The sequence below is a fragment of the Syzygium oleosum genome, unplaced genomic scaffold, assembly GCF_021117445.2.
Source record: "Syzygium oleosum isolate NSW1041296 unplaced genomic scaffold, Sole_v2.1 Sole_v2.02, whole genome shotgun sequence".
NCBI lineage: Eukaryota > Viridiplantae > Streptophyta > Magnoliopsida > Myrtales > Myrtaceae > Syzygium > Syzygium oleosum.
Genome location: NW_026607486.1, coordinates 15,145,351 through 15,169,501, shown reverse-complemented (window position 1 = coordinate 15,169,501; position 24,151 = coordinate 15,145,351). Strand labels below are relative to the sequence as shown.

At 39.3% G+C, this 24,151-nt stretch overlaps 3 protein-coding genes across 4 annotated transcripts; all 3 read left to right on the top strand.

The window, feature by feature from the left end:
- The first annotated feature begins 5,568 nt into the window (after positions 1–5,568).
- Positions 5,569–7,043, top strand: LOC115686142 (MLP-like protein 423). Of its 2 annotated transcripts, none has more exons than XM_056308173.1 (2): positions 5,569–6,053; positions 6,466–7,043. In XM_056308173.1, exons 1-2 carry the CDS (start codon positions 5,909–5,911, stop codon positions 6,732–6,734), a joined length of 414 nt encoding a protein of 137 aa, XP_056164148.1. In that variant the 5' UTR covers positions 5,569–5,908; the 3' UTR covers positions 6,735–7,043. The 2 variants fall into 2 exon arrangements, with proteins under 2 accessions (XP_056164148.1, XP_030470770.1); XM_030614910.2 differs by having other exon boundaries at positions 5,749–6,095.
- Positions 7,044–13,039: 5,996 nt separating this feature from the next.
- Positions 13,040–13,884, top strand: LOC115690916 (MLP-like protein 328). The gene is made up of 2 exons (XM_030617779.2): positions 13,040–13,295; positions 13,411–13,884. The coding sequence occupies exons 1-2, from the start codon at positions 13,106–13,108 to the stop codon at positions 13,674–13,676; spliced, it is 456 nt and encodes a 151-aa protein (XP_030473639.1). The 5' UTR covers positions 13,040–13,105; the 3' UTR covers positions 13,677–13,884.
- Positions 13,885–23,333: 9,449 nt separating this feature from the next.
- LOC115692338 (MLP-like protein 328) lies at positions 23,334–24,151 on the top strand. Its single transcript, XM_030619514.2, has 2 exons — positions 23,334–23,559; positions 23,677–24,151. The coding sequence occupies exons 1-2, from the start codon at positions 23,370–23,372 to the stop codon at positions 23,940–23,942; spliced, it is 456 nt and encodes a 151-aa protein (XP_030475374.1). The 5' UTR covers positions 23,334–23,369; the 3' UTR covers positions 23,943–24,151.

Genomic DNA, 24,151 nt, shown 5'->3' with positions numbered 1-24,151 from the left:
GGAGAAATGTCCTTTTCAACCACAGTGCGGGCCCATGCGTGTATGTGATTGCCAATAGAAAAAAATTGCTTCATTTACTTGTCTATAGCTAGTCTTTTGGTTTTGGTCCATACGCATCATTGTGAGGCTTTTTATCTCTTCGGCCGATTATATTACTTAATATGGTCCTGCAACTTTAAGGGACTTCCAACTGTTGCCTCCCGCTGAATTTCTTGCCTCCCACCAGCACTGGTCTAACAAAGAATGCCGAACTGCTATTGCATGGGAAAATTACCAAAAAAGTCCTAAACCTTTTGGAGTTGTGCCAATTCAGTCATAAACTTTTTTTTTTGGCCAATTCAGTCCTAAACCTTTTGCAAACCAGCCAATTCAGTCCTTTTGGCTGGCCGGCACTGACGTGGCCGCCGGCTGGCTGACGTGGCGTCGGCCGGCCTCCACGTGGCAATATTTTATTATTTTCGAATTTTTTTTCCTTTTTTCTTTTTTTTTTCTTTTCCTTCTCCCCCTGGCCTGTCCGGCCAGGGGGGAGGCTTGCCGACGAGGGCCCAGCTCCGGCGAGGCGAGCTGGGCCCTCGCCGCCGCTGGGCGAGCTCTCCCAGCTCCGGCGAGGCGGAGCTTGCCCAGCCAAGGTGAGCTTCGCGTCGCCGGAGCTGGGCGAGCTTCGCCCTCGCCCAGATCTGGCGAGGCGGAGCTCGCCATGGCAGGGTGAGCTCCGCCCTCGCCTAGATCTGGCGAGGCTCGCCCAACGGCGGCGAGCTCCCAGCTTGCCATGGCTGGGCGAGCTTCGCGTCGCCGGAGCTGGGCGAGCTTCGCGTCGCCGGAGCTGGGCGAGCTCGCCATGGCTGGGCGAGCTCTGTGTCGCCGGAGCTGGGGTGAGCTCGCCATGGCTGGGCGAGCTCTGCCCTCTCTCAGATCTGGCGAGGCGGAGCTCGCCCAGCCATAGCGAGCTGGGCCCTCGCCCAGCTCCGGCGAGGCGGAGCTTGCCCTGCCATGGCGAGCTCCGCCTTGCCAGATCTGGGCGAGCGCGGAGCTCGCCCAGCCATGGCGAGCTCGCCTAGCTCCGGCGACGCGGAGCTCGCCTTGGGTGAGCGAGCTCCGCCCTCACCCAGGGGCGGCGAGGGCCCAGCTCGCCTCGCCGGAGCTGGGCCCTCGCCGGCAAGCCTCCCCCCTGGCCGGACAGGCCAGGGGGTAGAAGGAAAAGAAAAAAAAAGAAAAAAAGGGAAAAAAAATCGAAAATAATAATAAAAATATTGCCACGTGGACGCCGGCCGGCGCCACGTCAGCCGGCCGGCGGCCACGTCAGCGCTGGCCGGTCAAAAGGACTAAATTAGATGGTTTGTAAAAGGTTTAGGACTGAATTGGCAAAAAAAAAAGGTTTAGGACTGAATTGGCACAATTGCAAAAGGTTTATGACTTTTTTGGTAATTTTCCCGCTATTGTATAGGAGCTACTATTTCACTTCATCGTGCTGCTCAACACACGCTCTAACCTAACTGAACATCTTTGACGCACAATCTTAATCTTTGTTTGTACAAAATGAGTTGCATCATTACATTATTTGTGCATTCACATTCATTTGCATAATTTAATTGCCTATGTGTCTCTCATTCATGACCAAGAGCAGAAGTGAAGTGGTGTAAAGGTGCATGAGTTGTACCATTCAAGCATATTTGAGTGATTTTGTGAAATTAGGGATTATGATTAGCATAGGCATCGGAACTGAGCTTCCTTCAGGTAAAAGAATCTCCTGGCAGTCTGGCTTACCTGATAGAAATGCAAGTATTGTTAATTAATCGAATTAATTAATATTTTTAGGGTAAAGATCATTTTTCTTTCCCCATGAGTCGACCTGCCTAATCCTTTTTGATAATGGAGAATATGGAGGCTGCAAACAAAAGCGGTTTGAAGTGATGGGTAGAATCGAATTCGCATCAGTTGCTAAATTTTCCGTCGTTTAAAGTCGAGAACACTGTTAAGGCCCGCTCCTGCTTGATTATTTAAGACAAAAAGGACGACCAATTGTTGACACCTAAATTTCAGCGCATCATTTAGTGATTAATTGCATAGAAAATTAGGGATTAAATTTTAATCCCTGAACAAAAATATTACAAATCGCATAGCATAAAGTTTAGGTTCATATAGATTAACTGCATTTCGCATCGGATCGGCGGTGGTAAGCGAGCTTAAAATTCATCACGTAAATCGAGCTCGGGCACCGAACGAGACTCGGCTCACTCGGAAAGCATGGGTCGAAAATCACACACAAAAGGGCTTGGTTGTCTTAATTTGAGCTTAAATTAGCCCATTATGCTTAATTAAAGAAAAGCCCAAATTAATTCAGCCCATTTAGAATTAAATTAAAGCCTAAACCTAAGCCCATTAGGACTAGAAAGCCCGGCTAATTGACCTAGGTTTACATTATAAATATATGTTTATGTCTCATAATCAAGGGGGCTCTCATAATTTTTCGGATCGGATTTTTAGAGAGACATACGAGAGAATTTTGAGAAGAGTGAGAGAGAGAGAGGGAAGGAGACTGCCAGTCGCGCCGCACTGCACGCCTGCTGTGCCACCGCTTGCCGCACTACGCCGGAGCTGCTCCGCCCCTCAGCCGCTGCGTGCCACCGCCGCGCGCCGCTGCCTCTTGCCGCGCGCTGCCGTCTCTTGCTGTGTGTCACTGCCGCTGCACGCCTGCCTGCCGCTGCCTTGTCGCACACCACCGCTGCGCGCGTGCAACCACCGGCCTCGGACGTCCCTCGCCCGCCCGCCCGTGTCGCCGCCTTGCCGCTGTACTGCCCGCCGAGAGCCGCTCGCACCGCCGCCGCGCCCGTAGCCGCCCGCACCACCGCTCGCCAACTGAGCCGCCTACACCGCCGTTAGCCCACCGCCTGTGCTGCCGCTGTTCGTTGCACAGCCGCCGGAGAGTCGCCTGTCCCCGCCTGTTGGCCGCTGCCCGGAGACGCCTGCCGCGCCGCCGTTCCCGTCGTGTCACCGTCGCTAGCCACCACTGTTCCCGACGTCACGCCGCCGCTCCCGACGCACCGCCGATCCGCAATCCCGATCCGCTGCAGATTCAAATTAGGAAAGAAATCTGTAAATCAGATAATTATCATATCCCGATTTGATTCGAATATTTGGTTGCCTAATTTGTGCTTATTGATATCTAATTTTGCATATTTGGATAATAAGTATTATTTCAATTAGGATTTTATTTCCTTTTTTGAAATCTTGGATATCTATTACTTTTCAAATTTGGATAGAATTTAGAATTTTCAAAATCTTTTGAATATATCCAAGATATTTAAGATATCTAATTTTTTTCCAGATGTGATCGATTAGGAAAATTTCCTAATCCGCAACCGCACACGTGGAAATAAATCTATCTATCAGGCTTTAGATAGAGTTATTTCCATAGCGGGTATTTCGAATTTTAGGATCGATCTGTCAGGCTTCAGATCGAAACTTAATTCGAAAGATTTAGCGGTTATATTTTTTTACTTGATTTTAATTTCGAATTTTGATAAAAAATGCCAAAAAGATTACTCTAGAATAGGTTAATTTCTTTAGTTTAAAATTGTATGTTTAGATAATTGGCATTTTTAATTTCGAATTTCATTAAAGAAAAAATACAAAAAAAAATAATATGCCCGTCATTAGAAATAGATCACGTCGTCGCATGACATATAGTTTGCATGTTAGGTTGCATTAATCACATGTCAATTTTTGCACGTCATTACATATAGGTTAGCTTTCATTTAAATAAATAAAAAATCAAAAAAAGAAAATTTCTGCACCTTTGAACTCTAAGTCAGGATTTATCAAAATTGTCCAATTGAGTATTTCTCTTAAAATTGGTACCGAAAGGGCGTTAGGAATCTAGCGTAACCAAGTCCCCGAATTTATAATTTCTGGTTCGCAGAAATAAAATAGTACTCCAGCTATTTTATTTAGGTTTCTAATCAACCTACCTTAAATGATTAGTGGCGACTCCCATTGAAAATATTTGCATGCTCACAATGGGACCTAAGTTGCGATTTGGTAGAGTTTGGGAGAACTCGAGCTAGGTTAATTTAATTGATCTAGTAATCCATTAGCCTAAGATCGAAAATCCGATTTTTTTTAGGTCGAGACACCAATTTGATAAGTTTGGGAGGATGTTGGGTTTGATTGACTATTCTCATATTCCTCCACTTGCCTTGATTACATGTAGAATTGTACACACGATGCAAATGTTTGGACAGAGAATTTGATCTAATTCTCAACTTTCCTAGGGAAAAAGTTGGGATTAAACACATGCCGACACAGTAGAAAAGTAATTCATTCCTTTCTGTTATTGTACGTGCCATTTCAACAATTTGGGCATTCATGCCAGATCGAGTGAACATCATTACTTGGATGGTGAAGCACGTACTGTGAATTTGATTAGCGGAAGCAAAGAAAGCCATAATTCGGTCTGAGATGGAGGGGTCACAACTCCACAGGGTAAAAAGCTTCCACTAAAACAACAGGTTTGTGACTTCAACAGTGGAATAAAGAGTGCATAATTGCGTGCACACCGCCGTTTGTATCTAGTTTATGTAAAGAAGTTCTTCTTTAATTTTAGAGAAGTGACTCCCCTAAACTAAAAATGAAGAATGCAATGCAAGGTACCTAGACATAAAAAGGAAAATGCTTCACAAATCGAATGACACTTGACATTTGGAGATCTTTTGGATAGCCGAATCGCCCCTGATGGTTGCTTAATCCCGAAGCCGTAACGACGACATGCGAAACAGGATTGTCGCAATATCATGCAAGGCTTACGTATGCCTCGTCAAATAGCCCAAAAGGGTATATCAAATTGAATAGCATGGGGAAAGTTATCAACCGCAAGCGTGCGAGTGTCGAACAGATTGTTCTTCTAAAGAGACCACGCCACAAAGTTAAAGACTTTTCAGACAGCCTTTCGCCTGTGATACCATTTTGACTTTATATGGGGTCATAGACTCGTTGCAAATTGCAATCCTACTTAAAGTGTTTAAGATGCTATATCAGGTGTGGCTCCATATGTGATTTCTCTAGCATGATCACCAGTCCAAAGCTAGAATATCTCAAACCACGAATAACCCGACATATAGTACGGCCTATGCCTACTGTGTGATGTATTTATAAGAAAGTACAATAAGATCTGGCTACTCCATTACATTTCAAACTACTATAGTCAAGTGCGTGCCGGTAAAATTGGGCATGAGATGTCAGATCCAAATCAATACTTAATCGCCAAATCCATAGTCGACGAACTCATGAAGAGTAGATGAAGAGTGAAGCTCGAGTACTTCATAAACAGCTAGGCTCATCTATGGCGGTGATCCTTGTATGTAGATTCCAGACTTGTTCTAGCCTGTCCAGGCGCGGCCTCACCCAGCTCATGAATGGTATCTACAAGATTAATATGGAAGGGAATAATGCTCGTATGGATGCTCATTATCGTCGGGGGAGCATCACTTCCTTTTTGTTTTGTATCTCGATTTTGCCTCAGGAGCCATCAACTTTCTTCCTTGTTCTTGCCCTTTTCTTTATCAAGACACGCTCCATCATCTTCTTCTTTTTCTTTATCAAGAAAGGCGCTTCATCATCATCTTTTCTTCCTTTTTTGGGTAATTTATTGCGGCCGCTGTGATAGTGAAGACACCCGAGAGAGAGAATCCAATGCCAATAGAACCAACCATCTTTTCTTCCTTCAACTAGTTAGCCTTTCATCGCCCAAAAAAAAAAAAAAAAAAAGGTTAGCCGTTCTTTTAATGTCACAATGTCTATATAAAGGCAACGCAATCATTTCAAATCACTCGCCCAGAACATTTTGATCTTGTTTCTTGGGTTTCTATTCTTGGTGTGGGTTGCTCATATTTCTAGGGTTTGTGACAAGAGCATGGCTCGGACACGTAAGCTCGAAAAGCAAGCACTGATCAAGTCCTCGCCAGAGAAATTGTTCGACGTTTACAAGAACAAGATCAACTTGATGCCCAAAATCAGTCCCGACAAGTTGCGCAGCATCCAAGTCATTGAAGGTGATGGTAAGAGCGTTGGCTCTGTGAGGCTTTGGACTTACTTCCTCGGTAAGCATGTCTGAGAAATCAATCATTCTACCAGGCCGAATTGTATCCAGTTGTTCTTACTTAAGTGTTTGGATGATTATTTTCCTCAAGTAATCCTCATCCGAAAAGAGTAACTATCTGCAAAACCCGATATCACATTTTAAATCACAAAGTCACTTGTCCTATCCACACAACATTGAGATTTATGTTGGTCACCTAGAATTTTCCTTCAAGTTTGTGTACTATGATGTAAATTCTCTCCTTGTTATAAGCTGAAATATTCACTGATAATCATGCTAAATACATATACCTTCTTGGCCATATGAAATCTGCTGACCTAGCTAGTAATTTTCTTTTTCAAACTTATGCTTTGGATGGAATGTATAAGCAGGCGATTCTGTCGTTGCAAAAGACAAGATATATGCTGTAGACGAGGAGAACAAATCGATCACATTTGAGATCATTGGAGGAGAGGTCACCAAGTACTTTGTGAGCTATAAAGCCACCATTCAGCTGGTCTCGGAGGGGCAGAATAGCTTTGTGAAGTGGAGCGTTGAATATGAGAAGATGAATGAACAAGTTCCTGATCCTCACACTCAGCTTGACTTCTTGATCACCATGACCAAAGAGGTGGACAATTACCTTGTCCAAAATCCCTAAACACGTAAAAGAGAAACCTTTATGGCATATGCAGGGGTGTGGGTTAATTTGCAGTAATTAGTAGATATTGATCACCAGCTTTCCTTGTTGAATAATTTGTGAGCATAAGATTCAGATTTCTCTGTGTGACTAGCTCTATTATCTATAGTTGGAGGGCAAGTGTTTCCAGTTCTTATCCTTTTACCATGCTTGATAAAGTCATTGTGTGTACTTAATCAAAAGGTTCATATGAAAAAGAACTTCATGTTGTGTTGGTTCTTAAGTTTTGTAAGTGCCATGTCAAAAGATTGGTTGTCTAACATCCCATTTGTGCTGATTTGATCCATTGCATGTTCTCCAGGTAAGTTGGCATAAGTTTCGTAGGTTGTGCTAGAATCCATGTGATTCATATGCATCCGTGATTCGAAAAACTACGAGACATGTGAATCTACATGTGAGGTTCACCTGATTTAAGGACTGCTATTCATAGAGACTATGTTTGGTCATGATATTTAGTCGGATATAAAATGTCCGATACCTTATTGAAGAAGTACTAGGATATGAAGTTTGATATAATTATTGGTCAGGGTCATGTGATATGATTACTTTTGAAATAAATAATTATTAAACGTCAAATTATAACAAAAAGCACTTTGAAAACCCAACTGGAGAGAGAATTGTGGCGTTTGTCAAATTCGAACTGACTATTAGCTCTCCGGAGATCCTATTCAGACTTATCCGACCTCCTAGGCGAGATCACTTTATCGGGGAGATACTCAATCTATATATTCGGAAATATCCTAGTCAAAGAGGACACTGAACACTTATATACAGGATGCTAAACGTAGCATATATTAAGTCAATGCAAATATTGTTTCCCTTTCTACAAAATCAGCTCAACATCAAAAAGGGGATTTCCTCCTCTTTGCATTCTTTATTGGATTGGGCCAAAAATCGAAGTTTGTGAGTGCATAGGCTTGCACCTATCAGGCCTTCCTGACGGATTGGGCTTCGCCTAGTATTGTATAAATTGTGATGTATAATTTATAACGTAAAAGCTAAATTGTCGAAAAGCTTGTAGTTGCATTTCAAATCTATGGAAAATAACAAAAATCATCTTCTCACCTTACTTCTTATATCAAATATATTCCTCACATTTTAAAGTTACAATTATCATCATCACTTTTTATAGTTGATTTGAAGATGCATTTCTCACTCACACATAGCTTACCAAATCGTCCATTGAACCGGCCCAATACTTACTTTTGCAAGCAATGGTCAATTTCGGCTACAATCTGGTATGACGGGTTCAAGTTTGAAGATGTCGATTCTACATGCTAGTTGTCGACTTGCAAAACTAGTTGCCGATTACATGATTGCCGATCGACTACCAAGATGTTGACTTACACATTTATTGTTTACTTCGAATCTACTAATTGACTACCTAGAGGGTAGAGGCTATTTCTGGCCGATTTCTTTTACTATTTGTCGATCTTCCAAGGTGTCTATTCAATTGCCCAGACCGGTGGACAAATGTAGAGGATCAAGTCAAGTTACAATAATGCATTTAGTCCTAATTATTAAGCGTCTTAATACTTAGTTTTATGAGTCTTAAGTCCTCGTTTCAACAAGTCTTTAATTTGGTGTTGCTTTCAAGAGTCTTAATTATGTAAATACTGCAAGAGTCATCTTGGTTTCTAGGATTCAAAGAGTCTTTTCTTTTGCTTAGCAGAATTTCTCAATAAATAGAGATGTAATATCATTTGTAAGACAAAAGATTCGAATTTGATAAATACATGAGATTTTACTCGAGTGAGAGAATTTTTATCCTGTTTTTTTTTAATCCAAGTTCCTTGGTGGTGAATCAAGAAGTCTTTTATCCTTGGCTGGTGGGTTTCCTTTAGGCCTTAGTGGTGAATTTCTCCTATCCCGAAGTCTTTTCTCCTTGGTTGGTGGCTTGTCCTTTATGCTTTGGTGGTAAATTTCATCTATCCGAAGTCCTTTATCTTTGGATGGTGTTGTTTCTTTATATCTTGGTGGTGAAGTTCATCTATCTCAATCTTTATCCTTGGTTGGTGGCATTTTTTTTAATGCTTTGGTGGTGACCGTCGTCTAACATAAATCACATTATCACTCAAAACACATCCCACACACGCATCAATTTCCCAAACTACTCTCACTAGAGGCCATGGCCACTCTCTCTATCTTTTCCCCTGTGCCATGGCTGCTCGACTTACTCGTTGCAGCCATGGCCGCCAAATCTCCTGCTTGTCGGCAATCAGACGATGTCGGAGTATGACGTAGATGAGATTTAGTCAATATGGATGCTTACATGGGTACCACCGTGGGAAAATTTATCAATATTGAACCACGTGAGAGTATGATGTCTGTAAATTTTAGCCAATGTAGATGTTTATGCCTCACGTGGACGTTTGACATAAAAAATTTAATCCACGCTACACTCCAAAGGCCATGTTAGCTGGATTTGGCTAAATTGTTGTCGGATGGACTTGATTAAAAAATTTATAAAAGTAAAAAAGACTTGATTGGAGGTCGATTAAGAAAGCGTGAATGCACGTAATCGAAAATTATAATTTCTTTTTAGGTAAAACGGGGGAGGAGGATCTGGTGGTCTAAAAAAAATAAGTAAACACTTTTCTAAAAAATGTACACTTTTTCAAAGACCCTAATATCTAATAATAAACCCTCCTGGTCCAATCCTAGACACAGTAAGATACTTTTTCAAACCCTTCGCTCTTATATCCATCAAACACATGCGGATTCAATCACAAACCTAACCCCAATAACACTTTGAAAACCAAGGGAGACCCATCATTTTCAGAGCACCATTCAATGTCTCCCAACATTAATTTAATGCCTTACTTTTTTCGATCGAAGACAGTGAATATAGCATGAATCACGTGATTACTCATTCGACAATCATATTTGTTTGGCCAACCGACAATTCGAATTCGATACTTCACAAAAATTTGATCGTTGGGACTGACAAGTTGCCACCAATTATATTGCATAAGCATCAATGTAGCAAATGCAATTACTGATTATAAGTTATATCACACACCATTCTTTAACAAATTCCCAGTGAGATATCCTCTCCTTCATTTTCAAGCGATCACCGATTAGTAATCAAATACATCCACAGTGTATGGTTGGGAAAATTGTTCAATTAGTTCGCAACCTATTGCATGAAAGCGAATTCAATCCTAAACTTTTCAATTTTGCCGATTTATTCCCAAATCTTTGCGCGTCCAATGTAATCTTTCTGGCCAATTTAAATATTATTGATTGACTTATGTACATTTTCTTTTGATCAGAATAAAATTTAAAAGATATTAGATGGATTTGCTATTTTATTTACAAATTAGTTGGTTTTGTATAATGATAGGATCATTGAACGGTTTATAAAACCTAATCCATCTCGCGCACCGCACTAGGTAATAGATAGTCTCTTTTTATATTATTATGAGTATCTGCGATGTTTTCATTCTAGCTATGTAATGATATTCAAGTTTCCACCTTTAACAAAGCATCACTTTAGCATCTTCTTTTATTGCACATTTAGGCAAGTTCAAAAGGCAGAGTAAATTATAGGAAGAATACCATTTGAGTGGGAAGTTGCTAGGAGAGAATGATTACACTCCATCCAGGGAGACCGCGGATGAGCCTATGATCAACCAAATTTCTAGGGTTTTGTCTGGTCATGGATGACTTTCTTCAATGACAATTTGGTGCTCACCCTAGAGCTCTGTTTGGAAGAGAGGGAGGGGAGGAAAGAGAGAAAGAAGCAAACGCACCAACTCTAAACCTTCGCTTCTCTTCCTTCTCATCAGAATTTTCAACCCTAATTTTCATCACCTCATCACCTCCATTTTTCCTCGCTTCCCAAGCAAAACCTAAAGAAATAGAGGAAGATTTTTCGGGGAAATTTTTTCAAAAAAACTAAACTAATTACACTTTTGTCAATTTAATACTAAACTTATTGCATTTTTATTAATTCAGTCATAAACCTTTTTACTTTTTGCCAATTGAGTCCCGAACTTTTTCACCTCTTACCAATTGAGTCAATCCACTTAATTTTGGCTAGAAATCGCTAACGTGGACGTTGGCCGGTCTATGTGGCACTGACGTGGATAATTTTTAATATTTTTCGATTATTTTATTTTATTTTCTATTTTTTTCCCTCCCTTTCTCCTCCTCCAGCCAGTTGGCAGGCCTCGGCAACCGGACATAGGCTAGGGCCGGTTACCAAGGCTTGGCGACTGGCTAGAGGAGGAAGAAGGTGAGGAAAAAAAATAGAAAGAAAAGAAAAAAAAGGAAAAAGAAAAAAATTCAAAAAATATTGAAATATTTTAAAAATTGTCCTCGTCAGTGCCATGTAAGTCAGTTGGCGTCCATGTTAGTAATTTCCAATCAAAATTTATCAGATGGACTCAATTGGCAAAAAGTGAAAATGTTTAGGATTCAATTGACAAAATTGAAAGGTTTAAGATTGAATTGACAAAAATGTAATAAATTTATGATTTTTTGGACAATTTTCCCGTTCTTTTATCCCATTGTTATGGTTTCCATCTGCTATCTCATCCACAATTCGTGCCATATGTCCACCGTATTAGTTGGTTCTCCTCATAAACCACCTCCGTCTCTTGGCTAGATGTTGATGGTGTGGCAAGATCCAGAGGAGGTGGCTCTTCTAGATCGTGTTGCCTCAGTGGCTATCTGGTTAAGGTGACAAGACAGAGAGATTCGACGCTTGATGACAAGTCAGACGCTAGCTCAGTTTCCACTCTGAGAGAGAGATAGAGAGGTCCCCTCATCGACATCGGTGGCAGGTGGCGAAGCAGCAAAGGTTGACATTGATGGGGGGCGATTGGAGGGAAAGAGATTGGCATTTGGTGTTGGGGGTAGTGATAAACATGATTTCAGGATAAAATTTGGAATCGAAAAACTGGATCGGTGGAAATCTATCCGGTTTCAGATTTTAAGATATACACGGTAGCTTTTATGTTCTAAAAATTAGAGAACTTACTTCGATGGATAGGTTTTGGGTTCTACCTAAAACCTGTAACCTCAAACAAGTTTTTGTGTTTTTCCTGGTCTATGTCTTTCCGTGATCTTACGGTATTTTATGGCATTCGATGTTGAGTGTATAATCTGGAACCACTAATCTGATCTTTCATTTTATGACTGAGACTTTTACTTTGTTAATATTTCATATTTTTCATGTGTTTGAATATAAGTTGTGGTTAGTGGTTGTAGCAGCAAGTGATTGTCATTAAAGGTGATGATTCACTTCTATTGATTAATTTATAATACAGGTGAAACTTGGATAGACCCTCGAACCGACGGTGGAATCTGTGACATGATAGTTTCAGGTTCTACGTTATGTAAGGTAAGTTTCAAGTTCAAAAAAATGAGGAACCCGTCTCAACGGGTAAGTTCCAAGTTCCAGGTAGAATCTGTACGAAACTTGGAATCGCTCCCTTCTAGTTGGGGGCAAAGAGTGTAGAAAAATGTAATTAGGGTGTGCTAGGATTGTTTTAATAGAATCTAATTTTTCCTAAGTTGTGAACATGCAAATTCAAGCCACTTTCTTGGCGGAAATGTTAATTCGGCTGTCCGCCAATAAGATAACCATACGCATTGAATATCCATATTTCTCAAAAGCTCCAGTGTATGTCACACAAGAAAGAAAGAATTACCATAAATCCTAAAAGTAAATTATGCTTACTGTGACACATTTATCTCAATTTTTTTTGTGACACCAAAAATTCAAAACTTGTATATGAGCGGTACATTTACCCTCCATTAGGGTTCTATTAAAAATTGCACATGGATCCGACGTGGCATTATTAATATATTTTCAAGGAAAAGTAGCGCTGAAGTGGCGCCATGCAATGTCATGTGAGCGTCACATCAAAAAAAGATTAAAATTAAAAATAACAACTAAAAAAAAAGAGAAGAAAATCCGAAGTACTTTTCATTGTATGCAAGCTTGCGATTGCACGACCAAAGCCCCTTGGGCACTCGTCCCTCGCTGCCTATTGCCGCCTGGACCTTTGGTGGCGTTCGTCGGCCCTTGCTTGACTACCCGCCATATCTGGCCATGGCGACCACGAGCTTTGAGGCTAGTTCTGGCTTCAAAGATTTGCACTTGAACAAATCCCCCCTCCCCCACATGTGAGCCTCTTTCCTTAGGGTAGCTGACTCTGATAAGAATCCATGGATCACGTGAATCACGTTGTGGGACCTAAAGTAGCGACAAAAGTGAACACCAGTCTATATAACAAACAAGCACACAACTTTTTTTATCAACACAGGCCAGATTTTGACAAACTTTGTAGAATTTCTGGTGTCTCAATCTTTGCGACAAAATGGCTCAATTGCATGGAACACTAGAAGCTGAAGTCGAACTGCAATCACCAGCTGACAAATTCTTCAAGGTTTGGAGGAGCGAATCCCACAAATTGCCCACCGCCACCTCCAAAAACATTCAAGGAGTTAAAGTTCATGAAGGTGACTGGGATCAGCATGGAGCTATCAAGATTTGGAATTATACCGTTGGTAATTCATTCAATTTTGGTCTCTCTAGTCACTAATTTACTCGATGTTGTCATTGAAATTCATTTGATGACCCTATACATATTGCCTAACTTCTTTCGCCGGTGCAATTGTATAGAAGGAAAATCCGGGGTGTTCAAAGAGAAGGTTGAGTTTGACGACGACAACATGTCGTTCACCCTCCATGGCATCGAGGGCGACGTCTTTGATGAGTTAAAGGTTTACAGGCCGGTATGCAAGCTCATCCCGAAGGAGAAAGGCAGTCTGGCTAAGCTGAGCATCGAGTACGAGAAGTACAAGGAGAGCGACCCTAACCCCGACAAGTACATGGCCTTCTTCATCGACATGACCAAGGACATTGATGCTCACGTTTTAAGCGCATGAAGGCAAAGATCATGGCATGACTGTGATCATATGTGTAGTTGTGCTACATTATGCTTGAGATTCTAGTACTTTCATGTATCTAGACCCAATAAATCAGGCTGGTTGATCAGGTGATGTTAAGTTGACTTGGGTTTTGGGATTATCAGAATCGTGTATTGTGTTCGTGTGTAATTGTGCTTGCAATAAGACACTCGTGGTTTTTGCAAAATGATTTGGTCATGGGAAGCTAGCACATTCTTCGATTTGATCCCTCCATAGATGAATGTCCAAGATTTCCAAAAAATGGTTGGACTTCGAGCACGTTCACTTAACCACTTCAGTTGCGCACTAGGTTATAGAGGAATCACATCGTAACAATGCCCAAATTTAATTGCAATAAACGATATCGAAATACATATGAAATGAGCTTGAACAAAGATTATAGTTTGGAAGTGTAGTGGATCCAATGCACACGATTTTTGGACATATTTCAGGTGACTTAGGAATTTTAGATTGTCCCCCGTGTGGTTTTTCACATATTGAGGTTCCAGAAAAGAAAGTATCCTAGAATTAAGAATCTATGTATCATGAAAATTATGAATCATAATGCGCAAATTTATAAGAATATATATCAAGATTTGATGAAACTTTACGCAAGTGTTTAAGAAGATATAAGGATACAAAAAAGATTTTAGAATTAGTATTGTTTAGTTAGTTTACGAAATCCATTTTTTAAAGATAGAAATTTTGAATTTGCTACTATTTCGTGATATAGATTAGATATATTATCCTTTTTAGGTTACACTTTTCTCTATTACCATTAAGTGTCTCGATTGGAGAACAAAAGGCTTCTTCATCCTAAATCAGAATACATTTAGAGAGAGAAGTCCTTTGATTTCACACAAAGTTGAGTGTTTGCAAGATTCTTCTCGTATTTGCGAATTTAGTGTTCTGGATTCCTGTTTATTCATTTACGTTGCATCAGTACGTTAAGATGCTATGACAATGACCACACAGCTTCTGCATTCTCTTTTTTTTTTTCTCCTTTGGCCATGACAACAATTTCACACATGTAAATGTGTGTGTGATGGATGTACATATAAATATTAGAATGTTGCTCGCACCATTGAAGCCTCAACGAAATTGGCTAATCCCAGTTTCACATACATACATAAAGCAATGTAAATCCTTCCATTTTTAGCTGTGGAGCACAAGTATAAGAAAGGGATGATCTTGCCACTCAAGATTATCTCTTTGAGAGGTGGGTTTAAGGTAAGAATAATTGTTTTTTGTTGGCCAAAGATTTGGGCAATGTGCCAGAACGATAAGATTTGCTACTCTATATAATTAGCTAAATATTATTTGACTAACGTTGTACGATTTGTGAAAATCCACGAGCTATTAATTAAATATACATTTGTTTTTTGCAATGCGAATGCTCATTCAATACACGGGTTAGTTACTGGATGAAGATTGGCTGACTAAAACATGAAAACGATGGCCAAGGATCACATGAATCATGTCTTGGGAGACCATGTAGGAACATATATTATGGAAATCAAGGGCCTTCATCTTCTACACAAGTGAAGTATATCCATGATAATTTCTTTGCACATAAGCCTTTTACTTCGAATTTTGAACATGTCAATATGTTTAGTTAAACCCACCTTTCATCACATCTCTTGTATAGAATTTCTTTCGCCTAATACCTTCAAATGCGCACTTAAACAAATCCCTCACGTGTGAGCCTCTTACATTAGGCTAGCTCCCCCATAATTCAAGTGTTCAGCTACATCAACATTCTCAGCTTGAATCTCCAACTTAGCCTTGCCAAGTTTGGTTATGTTTGCAAGAATAACATCTGCCCTTCTGACTCCCCCTTCATCGCCTTTGCCCAACCAAACTTAGCGACAAGCTCGAGACACCATTTGCCACCTTGATCAAAGAGCCACATTCGAAATTCTGTTTTTTGTTATATTCACCTGACATCGATCCTACTAACCATCAACTATAATACCACTTATTGAGACGCGCAACAAAAATTCGATATCTTTCATCTGTGGAGATCATTAAGAGGGTACCCAAGTCTTAAGCCCATCGATATATCAAGTTAGACTCATTTTCATTCAAAAGTTAAATCAATGAATTATGGGTCAAATTTACTCCTCCGTCTTACGTCGCACCTATAATATGGAACCTTTTTTTTTTCACACCACAACGACAATATAGAGCAATGGTGAGTGCATCTTATAACGCATCGAAGATACCTTGAGTCCACCTATTGGCCAGCTAATTGATCTATTTCATCATTTTATGCGCTGGGTACGATCTCAAGTGAACCTTGGCATATCAATCAGCTTAGAAGATGATCACCACTCGCAACTTGGGTAGAATATTAGAGCATATTATGAGAATGTACGAAATGTATGAATTAGGCATTTAATTGCTGATGACCGACAAGAATAGAAGCCTTATATTGCTTCTGTTATTTAACAGGCCTCAGCTATAATTGCTCAGCATATCCTTTTATTGGTCTAAACTACATTTCATAAAGCAATCGGCCATAAAAATTTGCCTGGTATGATATGATTAAAAAAAATACCAAGGACCACGTGAATCATGATGTGGGACCTAAAGTAGAGACAAATATGAACGCCAAAGTTATTATTCAATATGCAATGATTGCTATAATTTCCACTCGTAAAAGATTAACTATTTTTAAATCGATTTGATTTTTTGTTCTAAGTAAAGTTTCTTGAATTTATTTTTTCTGGGACAAGGCCAAATCTTGAGTAGGAGGGAAGGTCTCATCGACTCTATCCACTCTTTTTGGATCATCCCAACCGAAGAAGATTTAGGATCTTGTTGGAGGAGGAAAATTTTGTATGCATTCATCCTTGGGTGGGTAATTCACTTAGCTATTTAATCTTCAATTTACGATAGATAAAATTTACATCGCCTTCTTGACCATTTAAGTCTTAGGGTTACATTATTATTCAGATTTCAATGGGATATTCAGAATTTTTTGAACATCCAACTAATTCTTACAATGTGCGGCAATCCTCTTATATCACATATCGCCAGGTAATTATTCGAGACACGTAAGTCTATGTTCTTTGGAGTGGTCCTGGAAGAATACGCAAGTATGACGATTCAAATTCAAGTCTTGAATGAGAAAGATGAACATGCTTACCACTTGAACAACCCTTCTGATTTCTAAGTTGGATCATTTAGTATGATATCTGAGTCATGCTTATTTTAACCATTTCCTAGTTCCATTTTCTTTCTTGCACTCACCTTAAGTTTCTTCTTGTCGGTGGCAAGCATAAAATCTTGCCATTCTTTATTCAATCTATCATTCATACGTACTATATGGTATCTTAGAATTACGAAAGTGATCCTCAATTTTCCTATTAGTCACATTTTTCATATAGTGGTTTCAATAATATCAAAGTTAATGTGCTTTGTACCTTGTCTTTTTCTCAGAAAAAAACCAAACTTTGCCTTGTCTATTTTACATAGCTGTTTAGACCCCATGATTTGAAGCATATGTCTTTATCTGAGGGTACAAAATGTATGATTTCAAAAGTCGAGGACACATACTGAATAAGGAAAGAAGGTTGTGGATGATTATTATTATTTTGACTGTTACATCGTTTCCTTTTCATGTTTCATTGAAAGAGAGTTCAGTTGCCAACCTAGCTCCTTTTCTTCAAATCATCGCGATGGGATAGAAGTACCGCCCTTTTCCGAAAGAACCGAATTTGTAGAAGTATTGTCAATTCATGTGATAGCTTGAGTGACGTAGTGAAGACATCTCCTCGCATTAGGGTTGAGATAACATGTGAGTATGACTACAGCATGAAATTGACTATTAATTGGAGTACCTCCATTTTTCGAAGGATGATTTTGTAGAAATATTGTCAATTAATATGATATCTTCATTAATGGAGTAAAGATATAACCTCGCATTAGAATTGGGATAAGCATGAAAGTTGCTTATGGATTGGAGTACCTCCACTTCATCAAGGACGATTTTGTAGAAGTATTGCTTCTGGAGTGTTTAGATAAGCTGAAATCTCATAGACGAGCCAGAAACAACAGTCCACATAATGTATAATGCGCAAATTTATATGAATATATACCATGATTTGATGAAGACTTGCACGTGAGTGTTTAAGAAGATATAAAGATTTTAAAAAAAGATTTTAGAATTAGTATTGTCTAGTTATTTCAGGAAATCCATTTTTCAAAGATAGAAATTTTGAACTTGCTGCTATTTTGTGATATGAATTAGATATTTTTATCATTTTTAGGTTACACTTTTCTCTATCACGAATAAGTTTCTCGTTTGGATAACGTAACACTTAGAGAGAGAATTCCTTTGTTTTGACACGAAGTTGTGCGTTTGCTAGATTGTTCTCATATTTGCAAAATTAGTTTCTATATTTCTGTTTATCCATTTATGTTGTATCGGTACTTTGAGATGATATGACAATGATCACACAGCATCCACATTCTACTTTTTTCTTCTTTGGCCATGACAACAATTTCATCCTTGCATATATGTGTGTGATAAATGTACATATTCGTACTGAAATTGTTGAGTGTGCCTTTAAAGTTTCGACGAAATTGGCGAATCGCAGTTTCACATACATACACAAAACAATGTAAATCCTTCCATTTTAACTACGGAGCACAAGTATAAGATAGGATGATCTTATCACTCTAAGATTATCTCTTTGAGAGATGGGTTTAAGGTAAGAATCTTTGTTTTTTCTTGGCCAAAGATTTGGACAATGTGCTAGATCGATAAAATTTGCTAATCTATACAAATAGCTAAACATTATATGATTTAAGTCGTACGATTTGTGAAAATCGATGAGCTATAAATTAAATAAGATTTGTTTTTGGCAATGCACATGCTCCTTTAATAAATCGATTAGTTAGTAGATGAAGATTTGTTGACTAAAACATGAAAACGATTACCAAGGATCACATGAATCATGCATTGTGCGACCCTCCAAAAACGAGAAAATATTAAGTGATTTGCAAGTGCTACATCAATAACTGACGTGGCATATGTTTTTTCACCCCGAACCAATTAGAAATTGACATGTGAATTTAGTTAAACAAAATAAAAAATCTCAATTGACCACACTTTCCTCCTCCATCTCCAGCTGGCTTGAGCCTAACCTCCCTACCTCCCTCCGCCGTCGCCACTGGCGAAGTTGTTGGCGCTGCGTCCAACGCGATCATTGCCGGGCCTCCGACCTTCTCCGGTGTCTATGTGGTTGGCATTCCTTCACTTAACTTCGTTACGGTGGATCACACCTGGAGTCGTAGTGACGTAGTTGCAGATTTGAAAGTCGACCAACATTGCTCGCGGCCGTGGATGAGCCACTGTCGCTGAAAACGAAGTCGACCACTGTCGGACATCCAACCTTCTCTGTCGCTGTTGCAGATCTGGAAGTCGACCAACATCGGTCACGGCTGCTCGGAGAAAACAAGACAAAGAAAAGCTTCATGATTCATTCACACTTTTTTCTTTTCTCTTGTTTTCAAGAGTAGCATTCAGATCTGGGCTCAACCGAACCTTTAGATTTGGAATCGTCATGTTCGTGGCCATGGCTCCAAATATGGAACTCATGGCTGCGAGCTCCATGTGGCTATTTCAAGACTACATTCGACAGTTACAAAGATAAATTTGCAAAAAAACGTTGAAATCTATGATTGATTGGGTTTTTTTTTTTGGTTGAAGATTGATTAGGGGTTTACAAAGAGTACAATGTGGCTATTTAAAAACTACGGTTACAAACGGTTATTGAATTTAAAAAGATAACTTTATAATCCTATCTTCAAAACAAGTAACTTCCCGGTTACAAGAAATTACAACAACACTTATTTACAAGAAGTTACAAAAATCCAAAATAGCAGCACTAAACATAACCATCAAGCAATTACCTATTATCTAGTAATACTTATCTAAAAGAAGTTACATATCTTAAAATATTACTACTCGGCATTTACATGTTGATGTCGATGACTTCATCCCTAGTGAAGCTTTTCATCGATAATTGATATTTGCTATCAATAACTTCCTTCAAGCGGTCAACTAATCTTTTCATTGATGACTTCTGTTGTTCACCAAACTCTGTTATTATCAACTAAGTCTGTCACTTGTCGATTATCACCAAAAGTTGATCATTTTTTGGTACCACAATAATGTCACTTTCCTAATAATCTTCACTTTCAATCAATATCGAGGTATTGTAAAAATTTGAAAAAAAGAAAATATTTCAAGATGGTAACACTCTTCAAATAAAATTCTTTAAATTTACCTCCTTATTAAAATTTTAAGCTTTTGAAACTTTTTCACCCTAATTTTCATTTCCTACATTTTCCCTCAATTCCCAAACAAAGCCTAAAGGAGTAGTTGCAGATCTTTTGTCCCATTGTTATGCTTCGTGACATATGTCCTCCAATTATTTGGTTTTGGACACAAACAATCAAATTCCCCATTCTCTCTTCCTCTCCCTCTTCAGGAGCTGACTACGAGACCTGTTGAGATCTGACCATCACCGCCAAGATCTAGCATCATGACAACGAGGCTAGATCGGGAGGAGGTGGGTCAATGTATAAACTGTTGCCTCAATCAGTAGCTGGTTAAAGGTGACAAGATAGAGGGCGATGGGAGGGAGAGAGAGAGATGGGGATTTGGTCTTAGGGGCAGAAAGTGTAGAGAGATGTGATTAGGGTGGGTTAGGTTTCTTTTGATAGAATCTAATTTTCCTCAGTTGAGTTCACTTAGAATTACTTTTATTAACACACAAATTCAAGCAATCTGTCATGGCACCAATGTTAACATCGCTGGCCGACGATAAGATAACCATACCCGTTGAATATCCATATTTTTCAAAAGGTCGAGTGTATATGCCATACAGAAAAAATATATTAAGTGTATGTAGAATATTTCAAAGAAATCAACCCAAATATGCGGATGGTAATATCTATAGAGAAAGTCTACGTAAACCGAGATTATATCACAAAGTTGTGTACTAAGCGACTGTGACAGGCTTTTTATTAGGTCTTGATGGTGACCCACTTCATTAAATGTTTACTTGCACTCTGTCATGTTACTTAGTATACAAAACTTTGTAGGCCAGTCTTAGTATATCTAGCGTTGAGATCGGTGTATAACAATTGTTAAGAGCACAAAAGAAGCTCAATACCTTCACTTGGGGAGATGACGAAGAGAGAGCAAAACTCTGAACCAATCAATTCAGCTAGTTAGACTTGTCTCTGCTTTGAAAACTTGAACCAGTGAGTTATTCGGCTAAACTAATTGCTCCACCTTACACCACATCTTGGGAGAGCCCAACTCAGATCCTATAAATTTATCTAGTTAGACCTATCTCCACCTCCGAAAGCTTAAACCAATGATTTATTGAGCCAAATTAATTGCTCCACCTTAAACCACATCACTAATGTGAAATTTTTTTCACCTGATACCTTCACACATGCACTTAAACAAATCTCCCTCCACGTGTGAGCCTCTTGCGTTAGGCTAGCTCTCTCTTAATTCAAATGTCCTTCTACATCAACATTCTCAACTTGAATCTCTACCTTGGCCTTGTCAAGTTTAGCTAATGGTCGCATGAATAACATTTGCACTTCCAACTCTACCTCAATCACCTTTGCCCAGTCAAAATTGGCAAGAAGCAAGGGATACCATCTACCACCTCGATCAAAGAGTCACATTGTAAATTCTTGTTTTGAATATTTATCGGACATCAATCCTATCAACCATTGACTAAGATAACACCTGTTGAGACGCTCAGTATAATTTCGATATCTTTACCTATGAAGATCATCAAGAGAGACCCCAAATCTACGCCCATCAATATATCTATTATCTAGTTAGACTTAGCTCCACTTAAACATTTTAAACCAATGAACTATATGTTAAGGAAACCTCTTAATAGATTTTTAAGTTGACAAAACTATCCATATTAATTTTGTAAGTCTGATACGTGCTCTGGAGTATTTTGATCCAGGTAAATATATTTTGAAAATGGTAACTTCAATACTTCTAGAGAACTAAATTTTCTAGACATTCAGACTTTACGAGGACCAGAAGGAAGACACTCAAACTTTACGGGAACCAGATCGAGAAGTTCAGACTCTACTGTAAAAGTCACTCAGACTTTATGTTTAGCAGATGAAGAACTTCAGACTTTACTTCTGAAAGGTTCAGATCTTATCGAAGACCCACACTGACTTAAGTTCTGGATGAGAAACAAGAACTAGAAGTCATCCAGACTCTGAAACTACTCAGAACGAATATAACGACTAGTGATTTGGCGTGAATTTCACAGAAGAAAAGTTTTGATTGACTCAATTTTAAAATGTTATAATTGATTGATAATCAAACATTAAGGCAAGTGTATTTCACAACGGATAAAGCTCTACTTATGGAAACCAAGATTCTGGTTGTATGGGCGACCGAATTTAGCGTAATTTAGATTTTGTCAACCAACAGCTACTCAATCGATTTTATACAAATCTGTCCAAGGTGAAGATTGGAAGATGATACTTTGAAGACTGTCCAACGGCTAATTTGGAAGTGGAGGAGTATAAAAGAAGATTAACGAGGAGCAGAAGGCATAGAATGAAGTCAAGAATTAACAAGTCCAAAGTCTGAGCATACTCCGATTCTACTACTTGTCTTTCCTGAGCCAAAATACTGAGTTCTTGAGGAACATTTTGTAAGAGTAATAGTGTGAGATAGAGAGTTCTATCATTCACCAAGTGATATCACTCAGAACTTGTAATCCTTTTTGATCACATAATAAAATCTAGCCGGTAGGCTGTCAGCATGGGAGAGTGGAAGTAGGCTTGATCTAAGCCAAACCACTATAACTTCTTATATGCAGTTTCCCTATCTCTAAACTCTTATTCTATCTTTTATACTGAACACTAGCACATTGGCTATAATGTCTGCTGATAATCTAAATGTCTTTCAGATTTTAATCTTGATCATTTATTTCCGCTTTAAAAATTGATCAAAAGTTTTAGATCACCTATTCACCCCTCTCTAGGTGATCCTTGCTAGCTACACCACTATATGCCAAATATGGAACCTTTTTCGCTTGACATCCTCACACGTGCATCACAGTAATAATATAGAGCAATGATGGAGGCATCTTATAACTCATCAAAGATACCTCGAGTCCACCTATAGGCCACGTTATTTACCTATTTCATTATGTTATGCATTGGGTGTAATCTTAAGCTGACCTTGGCAGATCAATCGGATTAGAAGATGATTTCCACTCAACTTTCATAAAATATTAGAGCTCATTGTGAGAATATAAGAAATGTATGAGTTAGGCATTTAATTGCCAATGACAGAAAAAAATGGACGCCATGAATTGCTTCAATTATTAAGGGGCCATAGCCATAATTGCTCAGGCATATCTTCTTATTGGTTCAAAATACATTTTATAAAGCCATTCCCAATAACAATTTGCCAGGTAAATATAAGTGGTAAACACATCAAGGATCACGTGAATCATGATGCGTGGGACCTGAAGTAGAGACGAAATGAACGCCGAAGTCAATATAAGGAACAAGTCACGCTACTTTTTTCTCAACACAGGCCAGTGTTTTGACGAACTTGGTGAATCTTGGTGTCTCCATATTTATGCCAACATGGCTAATTTGCGTGGAAAAGTCGAGGCTGAAGTCGAACTGAAATCACCGGCTGACAAATTCTTCAAGATTTGGAGGAGCGAAACCCACAAATTGCCCACCGCCGCCTCCAAAAACATTCAGGGAGTCAAAGTTCATGAAGGTGACTGGGATCAGCATGGAGCTATCAAGATTTGGAATTACACCGTTGGTAATTTATTCAATCTGGTCTTTCTAATTATCAATTTTATTCCATGTTGTCATTGAAATTAAACTGATGACCCTGCCTAACTTGAACCTTCTTGATTTCGCCGGTGCAATTATATAGAAGGAAAATCTGAAGTGCTCAAAGAGAAGGTCGAGTTCGACGATGACAACATGTCGTTCACCCTGCACGGCATCGAGGGCGACGTCTTTGACCAGTGGAAGGTCTTCAAGGCGTTGTGCAAAGTCGTCCCAAAGGAGCAAGGAAGTGTGGCTAAGCTGAGGATGGAGTGTGAGAAGTACAAGGTGAGCGATCCCAACCCCGACAAGTACATGGCCGTGTTCATCGAGGTGACCAAGGACATCGATGCTCACGTTTCAAGCGCATGAAGAAAAAGATCACGGCATGACTGTGATCATATGTGAAGTTGTGCTATATTATGCTTGATGTTTCTAGTACTTTCATGTATCTAGACCCAATAAATCAAGCTGGTTGATCAGGTGATGTGAAGTTGAGTTGGGTTTTGGGAATTTCAGAATCGTGTATTGTGTTTTTGTGTAATAGTGCTTGTAATAAGACACTTATGGTTTTAGCAAAA

Bases quoted from the DNA above. Each gene is read 5' to 3' on its own strand.
- LOC115690916 (XM_030617779.2), top strand. From the start codon at position 13,106: ATGGCTCAATTGCATGGAACACTAGAAGCTGAAGTCGAACTGCAATCA. The intron at 13,296-13,410 runs GTAATTCATTCA...GCAATTGTATAG, and splicing joins GATTTGGAATTATACCGTTG to AAGGAAAATCCGGGGTGTTC.
- LOC115692338 (XM_030619514.2), top strand. From the start codon at position 23,370: ATGGCTAATTTGCGTGGAAAAGTCGAGGCTGAAGTCGAACTGAAATCA. The intron at 23,560-23,676 runs GTAATTTATTCA...GCAATTATATAG, and splicing joins GATTTGGAATTACACCGTTG to AAGGAAAATCTGAAGTGCTC.
- LOC115686142 (XM_030614910.2), top strand. From the start codon at position 5,909: ATGGCTCGGACACGTAAGCTCGAAAAGCAAGCACTGATCAAGTCCTCG. The intron at 6,096-6,465 runs GTAAGCATGTCT...ATGTATAAGCAG, and splicing joins GCTTTGGACTTACTTCCTCG to GCGATTCTGTCGTTGCAAAA.